Source organism: Gopherus flavomarginatus, chromosome 3, assembly GCF_025201925.1.
Source record: "Gopherus flavomarginatus isolate rGopFla2 chromosome 3, rGopFla2.mat.asm, whole genome shotgun sequence".
NCBI lineage: Eukaryota > Metazoa > Chordata > Testudines > Testudinidae > Gopherus > Gopherus flavomarginatus.
In genome coordinates this window covers 108,286,119-108,298,267 of record NC_066619.1, presented here as the reverse complement: position 1 = coordinate 108,298,267, position 12,149 = coordinate 108,286,119, and the positions used below count along the sequence as shown (strand labels likewise).

The 12,149-nt window shown below is 39.9% G+C and overlaps 1 protein-coding gene across 7 annotated transcripts in view; it reads right to left on the bottom strand.

The window, feature by feature from the left end:
• FREM1 (FRAS1 related extracellular matrix 1) overlaps nt 1-12,149 on the bottom strand; it is a 103,158-nt gene that overhangs the window by 51,154 nt on the left and 39,855 nt on the right. For all 7 annotated transcript variants that reach the window (XM_050942938.1, XM_050942941.1, XM_050942940.1 and 4 more), the window contains 7 exons: nt 11,380-11,470; nt 9,185-9,352; nt 8,660-8,868; nt 8,194-8,287; nt 5,451-5,703; nt 3,582-3,779; nt 2,050-2,235 (listed from right to left, as the gene is read on the bottom strand). In XM_050942938.1, the coding sequence (XP_050798895.1) occupies nt 2,050-2,235; nt 3,582-3,779; nt 5,451-5,703; nt 8,194-8,287; nt 8,660-8,868; nt 9,185-9,352; nt 11,380-11,470 (1,199 nt within the window). The remainder of the gene's footprint in view (nt 1-2,049; nt 2,236-3,581; nt 3,780-5,450; nt 5,704-8,193; nt 8,288-8,659; nt 8,869-9,184; nt 9,353-11,379; nt 11,471-12,149) is intronic.

Here is a 12,149-nt window from a genome sequence, read left to right as displayed (position 1 = left end):
CAAAAAGAAATTCAGACTTTTCCCAACAGAGTAATCTCACATCACTGTGAACAGCGTCTTGCTGCTTCTTACACTGCAGTTGTAGATGTAAGCCAAGAGTGGCCCTCCCAAACCAATCAAATCTGTTTATGATCAGTCCAATGAGGGAAGTGGCTTAGGTAAATTGGGCAAGGCAGGAACAGATCTACATCACAGTTTCTTAACTTTTGTGTAGATTTCTTTTTCATTTAGAGCCAACGTCTGTCTGGCCTTTATATGAGAGTATAGTGGAGTGACAGAAATAAAAAGCCTCTCCTCCCACTCTTTGTGCAGCATGTATAAGAGGTGAGCTGATGCTCAAGGTAGCACAGAGACTGTTGCTTCTTTATTTGTCTGGGATACATTAGTGCCCAAAGGGAATATGGGGAGGGGGAAGGGGGAAGGAAGAACCATGGCTGCTTTCCTGCCAATCACAAGCCAGTTCTGCTAGCTAGCCGCACATGGTATGTCCACATAGCCCATGAAAATGAGCATCCCAACTTGGGTTGACAGTGGATCTCTACCTTTCCAGACTTCTGTACCCCTTTCAGGAGTATGATTTGCCTTGCGTACCCCCAAGTTTCTCCTCACTTGAAAATTACTTGCTTACAAAATCACACATAAAAATACAAGTGTCACCACACACTATTACTGAAAAATTGCTTACTTTCTCATTTTAACTATATTATAAATCAATTAGAATATAAATATTTTACTTACATTTCACTGTAGAGTATACTGAGCAGTATAAACAAGTCATTCTCTGTATGAAATTTTAGTTTGTACTGACTGCCCTAGCCTGTTGTAAAACTAGGTAAACATGTAGATGAGTTGATGAACCCCCTGGAAACTCCCACGGGTACCCATACCCCTGGCTGAGAACCACTGATCTAGACAATGCTTTGAAGTTGTGGCTTGGACTGGAGATTGGGCTCTGAAGCCCACCCCCCTCCATAGGCTTCAGCAACCAAGCTGCAACTTCAAGGCACTGTCTACACAACTATTTTTAGAGCACTAGTGTGAGCTGCATTACCCCAAGTCTGTTGGCCCAAACTGGGAGGTTTGGTGTTGCAGGCTGTATAAACACACCCATGGGGGGCATATATTGCATCCTGCGAAAGGATGTAGCAGGGCACATGCTTCACCCCTCCCGCCCCCCATATACTGGGGAGCTTTAAGAAGCACTCTATCTTCCTGAGACTAAATGCCTCACATGATACTCCTTCTGGGATACTGCAGCTCTACACCACCCCTCACTATGGAAGATGTGTGGTTTGCACAATCTAGCCCTAAACGAGTAAATGCAAGTAAGTAGACAGAAAAAGGTTTGCCTAAATAGGGACTTTGGTGAGATTTTCTGAAGTACCTAAATGACCGAGGAGCACAAAAAACACTGGAAGTCATTGGGACTTGTGCCACTCAGTCACTTAGAGCCTTGTGAAAATCCTACCTATCTACATTTTCAAGAGTGACTAGTGATTTGGGGGTGCCCAACCTGAAACACCAATAAGAGCCCTGACTTTCAGAAAGCGCACCACACTCGTGCTCTGAAAATTAGGCTCCTTTAAAATGTCTGAAGATGGACACCCAAAAAAAAGAACATCGAGGCAACCAAAATCACTAGTCATTTTTGAAAATGTAGGCTTAGAGCCTATCTGGAGGCATCTGTTTTTAAAAATCTTGCCTATAGTACTTTACTAATGAAAAACAGAAGTGTGTGTGTGGAAGGAGGGAGTACAGAAGAAATGTGAAGTGGCAGAGTAGAGAAAATAGGTTAATATATTGTCATTTCTAACACAGACTGCAGCTCAAATGTGTAAATCTAAATATGCTTAGTTTATCTGAGTGCCGATTCTTCCCCGCCACCCACAGCCTCAGTGTTCTCTATTTATGTACACCGGCCTTCCCAATAAAGACGAAATTAAAGCATACACCTGCCGTGACTACACATCAGCCTACTGCCTGGCAGTCCATTAGCCAAGCATGTAACATGTACAGTATTGGTGTTCTTGCCGTTATGTCTACACATACCTATACTTATACCAATGTTGCTCTTCTCAAACCCAGGGGAAGGTAGTATATTTTCAATGTAACCAAACTGGGGAGGAGAAACCAAAACAAACTCTAAGTCATCTGCTGCAGTGTCGGGGTCAGTAGCAAACAAATTGTTAGCGGTAATGACAGCTGAGAAACCCTCATCCACAACAAACATGGCACCTAGAGACAAATGATATGATGATGAGTATTATTTAACTCAACTTACTTGCGTATTTTACTAAAGAAATTGGCACAATAGCTGATGGGAAACTGCACTACAAACAGGCTGGTACAAATGTTTTCTAATCATGGTATCAACTCCACTTTCTCATCATGTAAGCAGGTGGGTAGGGGGCAGGGGGAGGAAATCACAAAACAATTTTACTGATAAGCCATTAAGTATGGTTTATGTGCTGCTCAAGATCAGTTGTTACCTCTGTTTGTCAGAGCATTAATTGCCTGAGAGCTGTTACGAATTGCTCATAATGAACAATTTTTCATGCATTGGTGTTTAATTTTCCTGCTGGGACAATACTTCATTTCCAGAACATTGCTTGGGTGATAGGCTGCAAATTACAAAGCTACCCATACATATGTTTAAAGTTCTTTTGCAATACAGAACATATACATGATGCCTACAGTAATTAACATTATAAAATGACATTATAAAAGAAAAGATACGTCCATAGAAAGTGTATTTTTATGACAGGTACTCTGGGCCTGATCCAAAGCCCATCAAGGTCAATGGAATCTGTTGACAGATTAAATTTAGGCTACCAACTACAAGATGACTTATTTTCTTTACTATTTGTTTTTTTGATCCTTGCAAGAACAATTGAAAATCCGGCTTCACATGTATTAAATGAATTACGTGTACAATGCAACTTATCTTTGTCTTCATTAATTAACAGCATAAAGTGGAAGTACTATAAATATTACCCCGTCCCTTCATATGGAAAAGGCCAGTTTGTAAAGTGCATGCCAAGAAGTAATAGGTAAAGTAGAGAGATATTTATGGCTATATTTTTGTTTTGCACAACCCTGCGTTATCTAATCTGGATCCAAGTTCAGTTCTGAATTCTTGTGAAGTTCAGAGATGTTTGGATCTGGGTTTTTGGTTCAGGACCATTTCTATTATTCTATCTATTTATTACACAGAAGCATATGGAGTACATTTTCAAAGGACTGAGGTTCAGCCTAATTTTCTGCAGGCACTTGCAAGAATGAAAAGTGGGGGGAGATCTGAGTACTTGAATCTTTAACTACCTGATCTGCACATTGAGTTAAACAGCTAGGGGCAGTTACTCAGATCTGCACTTGAAATTGAATTCTAGGTGCAAACTGTGCCTGCAGAAAAAGATGCCTGTGTGGCAAAATTGGTTGATATGATCTAAAAGTTTTGCATGTTTATCTTCCTGTCTGGTCAGTTTTTGATGCTAGAAAATATTGAGAATCTAGCCTCTAGCCAACACCAATTTATTCAGGATAAAAGATAATAGACTAGAAATAAAGTGGAAGATTTTCACCAATTGCAATGGATGGTGGCTGGTTGTCCACTGGAAATACACTGATGTTAAGGTCATATACTGGAAAGGAATCATGAAGTGGTACTGGAGGAGGAAGAAGTCCATCATAACAGCAGTCATTCACATCCATGCCAGCTTCACCATCAGAGATAACCAAGGTTAGGGTGTCAAAACAAGGTGTCAAGCCAATCTCCCCACCTGGAAAAACATGCAACAGATGATGTTCTACAATAAGAAACCAAAACTCAATGAAGCAGTGAATTATATCAATTATGGACCATCCACAATATTCTCAGGGTAAATTGTGAGATAAAGAGGCTAAAAAACAACAAAATTAAAATGAAAGAGCTGAAACTGCTTGGTTCTGTGTTTTTCAAAGATATAACCAGAGTCTATATAAGCCCTTCTCTGCTGTAAGAACAAGATGAAGAAATGGTATCTTAATCAATGCTATTTACTATAAATAATCTACTTTGTACCTTTTGCTGCCAGGGGTCTATTTCATACATGACCAATTAATGCTCAAAACCCCCTTGGTCAAGGAAGGGAGTTACTTGTCGCAAATCCCCTGTGTATCAATGGAGAACAGGCCCATAATTCCTAAAACACTGACAATCTTCCTATGAAGGATGGAAATGTATCCATGTCCTGGACAGAACTGACAGAAGGACATATGAAGATACAACAACATCATGCCAGGATGTTTTTATAGACTTAGAAATATTCAGATCCATATGTGCTGCATATCCCCCAAAAAATTGACACTTCCAAACATGGTGGTTTATTGCTAAATGGACAACTAAATCCTATAATAATAAATGCTATTATGCCACCTCCAAAGTAACCTCAATTTTGCCCAAATAACCTCTCGGGGTATAGAGTCATTTAATTCCTCTATGATGTTAACAAATAAGTATATCAAGAGTGACCATATTCAACTTCTTCCCTGCATGCTCAAATTACAGCTGCTCCTCTAACAACAGATAGAAATCACAGTGAAAAGGTCAAGACTATTCTCAATTCTAGCACAAAATTATGAGCTAAGCACACGCAGAACTGGAGATTCTGAAACAAGAGTTGGAACAATAGTGTTCACACACGTATAGAAGGAAAACACTTATTATCCAGGGAAAATCCTTGAAGAGTATTCTAATGGCCAAACTCTCAGGGAGATGTAACTGGCCTTGATTTGCATGTGCAATCACTGGTGCTCTTTTGACATGCAAATACCTAGAGCACAAAATGTAATCGAATCCAAACCATCTATGAAGTTTCTAGAAAAGTTGCTTTAATTTTAAAAACAAAACAAAAAGAACCCCTTGCTAAAACTATGGTTTTCTGTCAAACCACAACATAATTTACCTTCTAGTGCAAAAGCATTGTAAACTCTCCAGAACAGGTGTGGCTGTTGAGGACTCCCCCAAATCTTTGGTGTTGTTCTATTGAATCTCTAGATCCCTCTCTGGAGTATAAAAATAATCTAATTTATCCAAATACAGGTGTGAAATATGTTCACAGTTGCAAAAAAATGTTAAGATTTATTTTTTTACCATGTTCAGGAGCCATGTTTTAGTCTAGGTATCGAGCATGGTAAATGTATTTACAGGTAGAAGGATTAGAACCATGACTCCATAAAGGGGCTATGAGATCGCTTCCCATCCCAACAGGCAATTAGAAAGTTTACATGACACATTTGGGCCACAATTGTGCTTCACACCTGTGTTTGCATGTGGTTATTTATATGCAGTAGTGTAGATGCAGGCTTTCAGCATCTCCTAGTGACGAGCTGCCAGAGTTATCTGGATTTACACAAGATCCCACGGCTATCTGGCTGGACCTCCAATCTAATGCTCTTCTAGTCTTACTTACTAGTATGCTTGTAGGTCACTACTCCAGAGACAATGTCCGCTTGGGAGAAGCGATCCACGACGATACCAGCTTTCCTCACAACCCCATAGTAGGGCAGTCGAGCCAGCATAAAAGTCAGTTTCATGTCGTTGCTGTCTGCATCGGTGGCATAAATGTACTCTGAGGTGATGACCACTTCCTCACCCTCTGGACATTGTATTAGGGGAATGAGGCCATCTTTCATGATAGGTGGCTCATCATTTACAGGTAGCACCTAAACAGAAAAACACAGACAGTTTCACGTTAAGTACACATCACTTGTCCTTGCAAGCACAGTTCACTGGGAGGAAACATGGGCATGCTCAACTAAAGTGAATGATTAGACTTTCAGATGTAGAAAACAGGCCAAAAAATTGAATAAATTACATGCATCTACTAAAAAAAAGACAGAGGCAGATGAGAAATACTGAAAGGCTAAATAAATAAACAAACAAATGAAAATGCAAACAAAATTTAAGAAACCGGTCTTAGCTCAGGCTGTATGCACTATAAAGCATTGTATACTAAATTAGTGACAGCCAATCTTTATTTTCTAATGGAATTAAATCCCTCATTTAAGAGGATCTCACAATGAAGTCAAAATAGTCTGACTGAAGTTAATGGGAATTTTGTCTGACTAAGGACTAAGGAAACTCAGCAGGATTCAGTCAGCCCCATGAATACATTTTTATCTGAAGCAGCAGTGCCATTCTTAACCCATCAGAAAACGAATGCATGCTGCAATGCATCTTTGATAGGGCACGGATAGGGACCTCTGGACATAAAAGACATATTCTGATAAGTTGTGGCTGGGGTGGAAATCAAGGAGTATAGGCCTGGCATTTTGGGCCAAGTTCACTACTGGTCTAAGCCAGTGCAACTCCATTGATTTCAGTGGAGATGCATCAGTGTACACCAGTGGTGAATTTGGCTTTTCAACTTTATATAGTTGGGAGTTTACCACAGGGAAAGGAAAATTAGGCCTTTTCCAACTGACATTCTGGGGTTTTATAAGCCTTCAAGTTGTATAACAAAAACAGTATGAAACTCAGATGATGCTCTTTTATGGATTACACAAAAAGAAAGAGGAAAAAAAGAGAACAAATCCAAACTACACCTACGACGGTCTAAAGGTTAGCACCAGATACTGGCAATCAGGACACTGTCGGCTGAATTTCTAACCCTGATGATTGTAAAGAAAAGCTTGAAAATGTGCCCTGAGTCTGACCTTAGCTTTCAAAACACTGGCAGTAAATAAAAAGAGCCCTATATGTATTTTTTAAAAATCTCATAATTTTAAAGCCAGTCTCAAGATTCTCGGGGGCCACAGCACATGATTTTTGAGCACTTGGGACAGCAACACTGCAAAATCTCACACATGTGATTCCCTGTTGCTAGTGGGACACTGTGTGATCATGAACTGGAGCATGATTTGGAGGGGCGAGAGTTTACTAGATGATCTCTCTACTAACAGGTGGTCCACCCTATGAAAATGTTTGGCAATTGTGGTTTTAGGGAATTGCTGGGACTGATTCTAGTTCTTCTCTAGCAACTGTGCTTTAATATTATCTAGCACGTAAATACACGTGGCTTCAGCACTCCAGGCACTTCTGCATATTTTTACCTTGTAACTGGGCAGCTTGCCTCGTTAAGGGCTAGAGGTTTGGGGCCAGCCAACCCTTCTTACTAAGATGGCACAGCTGAGCAGGGATCACGTGATTCCCCAATAAAAGCAGCGGGAAACTGCAGACAGAGGGGGGATGTTCAGAGGAATCTGTGGCAAAGACTGCAGAAGAGCTTGAGTGAGCAGGCTGAAGGTCAGAGACAGCAGATTCCATGGAAGTAGAAAAAATATCCAGCCACATAGGGCTGAGAATGGCCTGTCAAGGCTGGGAAGAGCTCCAGAGAGCAAAGCTAGGGAAATTAAGAAGCCCCAGGACAGAGTTTTGGAATTGTGTCTTATGCCAATAATTTGGACCCTGGTATAAAGGGCATTATTGAACAAAAAAGCTTGTGTGGAGTTTTTTAAAGAAGCCCTTTAATGGGGGAAACTGAAGTAGGGCACTGCAGAGCCATCTCTGGCCATAAGAGGGTGCTCTGGGGGAGGTTGCGTGATGATACACCCTTTATCTTTATAAATACAAAGTACAAAGATCTTAGAGGGACTCTGTCAGATCAAGTCCAGCCTCAAATTTAGGTTTTGTAGAAACAAACATTTACAAAACCTAATGGTCAAAAGATTTTGTGATTTTTCGTTAATTCCAATGAAAACATATTGGTTTAAAAACTTCATTGCTGTTTTTGCAAGCCAAGCCAAGCCAAGCATTCTGTGGAGTTATTAGGAACACAAATATGGAAGAAAAGTTTGTTTTTAAAAAAATAAAGAATATCACTTTGCTGTGTCCCTCTGAGTGTGGAATTTATATCTTCAGAAAGAAAACTCTCTTTCATTCATCTGACACATGTGCCATGTTTAATTCTGGGGATTCATTCCTGACGGTAGTGGCTAAGCAGGAGCAGGTGCAGATGGCTCATCACTTGTACCTGCCAAATTTTCTCTCTAACCAATATTGTCACATAACCTCCAAAGCGAACAGCAAAAAGCCCATCTAGTCTAACTCCTTCCAATTTCTGAGGAACTCTGAAGGCTTTCAGAACTGATACATTATCATTTTCTATGCGGATGAATGCCTGCATGAGTACAAACAGGGAGCAACACACTGACCTTGACCTGTAGGACAAACTCTAAAGAATTAATGCCATCTGTGGCTGCAAAGACGATGTCATCATGCAGAGTCTCAGAGCCATCATGCTGATACCTGTGGGAATTAAGTTCTGCACTAATTTCACATGGACAGTATGTGTCTGCATCAAGAAGAACAGCAAGCATTGCAGGACAATACTGCCCAACTACCCATCACAATACAACATGGTTTCCTGACTCAGTTTTACGGCCTGCTCAGATGTGGCAGTTCATTCACTATGTGGTGGTGATATAATATTATTTTTAATGCAAACTTAAGAATCTGCAGAGAACATTGTAGGCCAGTGTAGGCCAGCTGGTGTACATTTGTTGAGCTCCATTGGGGTCAAGCTTTGCCAACCCACACAAACTGAGGCTCTTGGAATTTAACACCAGTTTGATGGTGAGAATGAATAGTAACAAAACTAAAAGCAGGACCTTTTCTCACCTGACTTTTAATGTGTGCAAGTCCTGGCAGGTGAACCTGTCACCTTTGTTCATAGGAAATCCATCCAGTTCTACCATTCCATGCAGGGGCTGCCTCTGAAGGTAGATGTGGAGATTCTCCTGTTTTGTGTCCACATCTGACATCAGAATATGGCTCCCTGTAATGGTGCACAGTCCCCCTTCTTCCACTTTCAAGTTATTTGTAAATACCTGAACAGAAGGGAAGAGATGAATTACCATTTCCCTCTACACCTTTAAATTTGAACTAGAAAGAACTTTTGGGTTTAAAAGATGAAACACAATAAATATCAAAACACCAAACGCATAACTCATCTGTCATACTCTGGGAGGATGTAAGGAACTTACTGCAACACAGAGCAAATATTGGCTCCAGCCACCAATCAGTAACAGTTGGATCATTACAGCAGTATTCTATCTGTTTAGTAAAACCATATTAATATTCAGAGATTCACACCCTCCCTCCATCCCCCCCCCCCACACACACACTTCCCACCCACATATGTACCTCTGGAGCTTGATTGTCCACTGGAAGAACTGTAATATTAAAACAGATCCTATACAAAGTGCCTCCATGCTGATTGCTGACTGAAAAAATAAACTGGACATGCTGAGGTTCAGGCCCAATGTCCTGGATAGGGGGCATATAGGCAATTTTCATGTAGTTCACAGCATGCTGAAAAAAGTGAGGAAAAAAGAAAGAAAGAAAAAAGGGAAACTGTCATTTAAAATCTTAAGGTACGTTTTCAGAAGGATGATCTTTTCTTTGGGTATGATCTGTGCCCACAAAATTCCCTTCTGAATCTTTGCACCCACATTTCAACTACTGGCACAAATTTGAGTATCTGCACCTCTAACTATGAATTAGCTAGATAGAAATGCAAAGACCCAGATTTGTGGAGGTGCAATTTACAACTGGAAACAGAAGATGGGGGCCTCAGCCTGGATGAGGTATGCTATCTCCCAAACCCTTTTTATACAATGATTTTTAAATAATCACAGTCAAAGTGTAGCTTTTAATACTACATTCACTACAGTATCTGTACATCTCTGAATTCCAGAGATCTCTGAATTTGTCATTAGCAATATTTATTCATTACGCATCCTTTGTTTACCCAAATCACAACAAGATACTAAAGCATACTCAAACTATCAGCAAAGTGTCCCATCCAGAAACTGATCTTATGCACCTGACTGAGTAGTTCAGGACTCCAATTAGAAGGCTATAAGGAAAACTGCTTTGCAACATTAACCATACAGTAAATTGTAATGGCCAGGCAGTTTACAAATGTTAATAAGAATGGGATTTATTGAACTGCAGCATAATAAAAAACAGTAACACGGATGATAATTGTGGATGAGACTAATCTGGGAGGGTTGCAAGTGCTTTGGAGGATTGGATTAGAATTCAAAATGATCTGGACAAACTGGAGAAATGGTCTGAAGTAAATAGGATGAAATTCAACAAGGACAAATGCAAAGTACTCCACTTAGGAAGGAAAAATTAGTTGCACACATACAAAATGGGAAATGAATGCCTTGGAAAGAGTACTGCAGAAAGGGATCAGGGGGTCATAGTGGACCACAAGCTAAATATGAGTCAACAGTGTAACACTTGCAAAAAAAGCAAACATCATTCTGGGATGTATTAGCAGGAGTGTTGTAAGCAAAACACGAGAAATAACTCTTCCTCTCCTCTCCGTGCTGTTTAGGCTTCAATTGGAGTATTGTGTCCAGTTCTGGGCACCACTTTTCAGGAAAGATTGAATTTTGTCCAATTTGTCCATGAGAAGGCAACAAAAATGATTAACGTTCTAGAAAACATGACCTGTGAGGGAAGATTTTAAAAACTGGGGTTTTTTTAGTCTGGAAAAGAGAAGATTGAAGGTGGACATGATAACAGTTTCCAAGTACATAAAAGGTTGTTACAAGGAGAAGGGAGAAAAAATGTTCTTCTTAACCTCTAAGGATGGGACAAGAAGCAATGGGCTTAAATTACAGCAAGGGAGGTTTAAGTTGGACATTAGGAAAAACTTCCTAACTGTCAGGGTGGTTAAGCACTGGAATAAATTGCCTAGGGAGGTTATGGAATCTGCATCATTGGAAATTTTTAAAAGCAGGTTAGACAAACACCTGTCAGGGATGGTCTAGATAATATTAGTCTTGCCATGAGTGCAGGGGAATGGACTAGATGACCTCTTGAGGTCCCTTCCAGTCCTATGATTCTATTAAATTATTTAAAATTAAAACAAAAATGTGAATGCACAGAACTACTCCAACAGAGTTCAGTCAATGTAAAAGAATCTTAGAGGCGATAAGAAATCAGACTGATGAGGCTTTGCAAAACCCAAACCATGTCCAGACTGAACCCTTCCCCTGACATTATGCCCAATTCAGGTCAAATATTTGGAGACAAATTCAGCCCTAACACAAGCAAGTGCAACTCCTTTTGGTCTCAGTAGGAGCTATGTCTACTTATGCGAAGAGTGCAATCATGGTAGACACTTCTTTAAAAATATGAATTGAGTTAGCTGAATTTTGAGTTTGTTAAACTGAGATAGTGATAGTACTGGCTAGGGTTGGTTTCTACTTCTAGGCCTCATGACAACCTGAAAGAAAGTGACTTAAGGAAAAATGACAGCACCACTGGAGCCAGTTCTTAAACAGGGTATGGTTCCAGTATGGAATCACTTAGTAACAAACCTGAGTGAATGATCTCAGTGCTGGAGCAGAAGGATCCTTGACTAGCTTGGGGATGCTGTCCACCATAAACAACTTCCCAGCATCAGAGGGGCTGTACAAAGACACACACACACTATGCACTGATTAGCAAAACTTCTAATACAGGAGAGAAAATCATACAATTCAATCTTGTGCTGCAACCGCACCAACTGACCACTAGCTGCATAGAAATAAAATTCATTTACTTTTCTTTTTTCATTATCATAAATGTCTTTATTATGGATTTCAAACTGTGACAGAAAACTGAACAAAGGAATCACAAGCCGTGGACTGACCACCAAAAAGTAACATATACTTTACAATGAACAAAGTCCTGGACTTCCACACCAAAGTGTCCCCACACATTTCAGGCACTTTGATGATTTACACTGGCTGAGAATCTGGCCCTTCACATACCTATCACTTGATATTTGCATTTTTCTTTAGATAAAAGAAATTATATATTACATCAAATTCTTTAAATTTTTCAGAGGCTCATTTGAACCAATTTCTGACAACTCAACTTTCTTGTCTTTTAAAAGTGAGACAAGAACTTTTCCACCTCCTAAGGACCAATCTCTTGGCACAACAAAAGGCAAAGGCCACTTATTTATTTTTTCAAAATAACTTGTCCCGTGTATTGAAGATAAATCACACAACAAAAATAATTGATAAAATTGAAAACATTGAAACAGAATTTTCCAATACTAGGACTTTGCCAAACTACGTGCATCAAAATTACAAATCTCTTA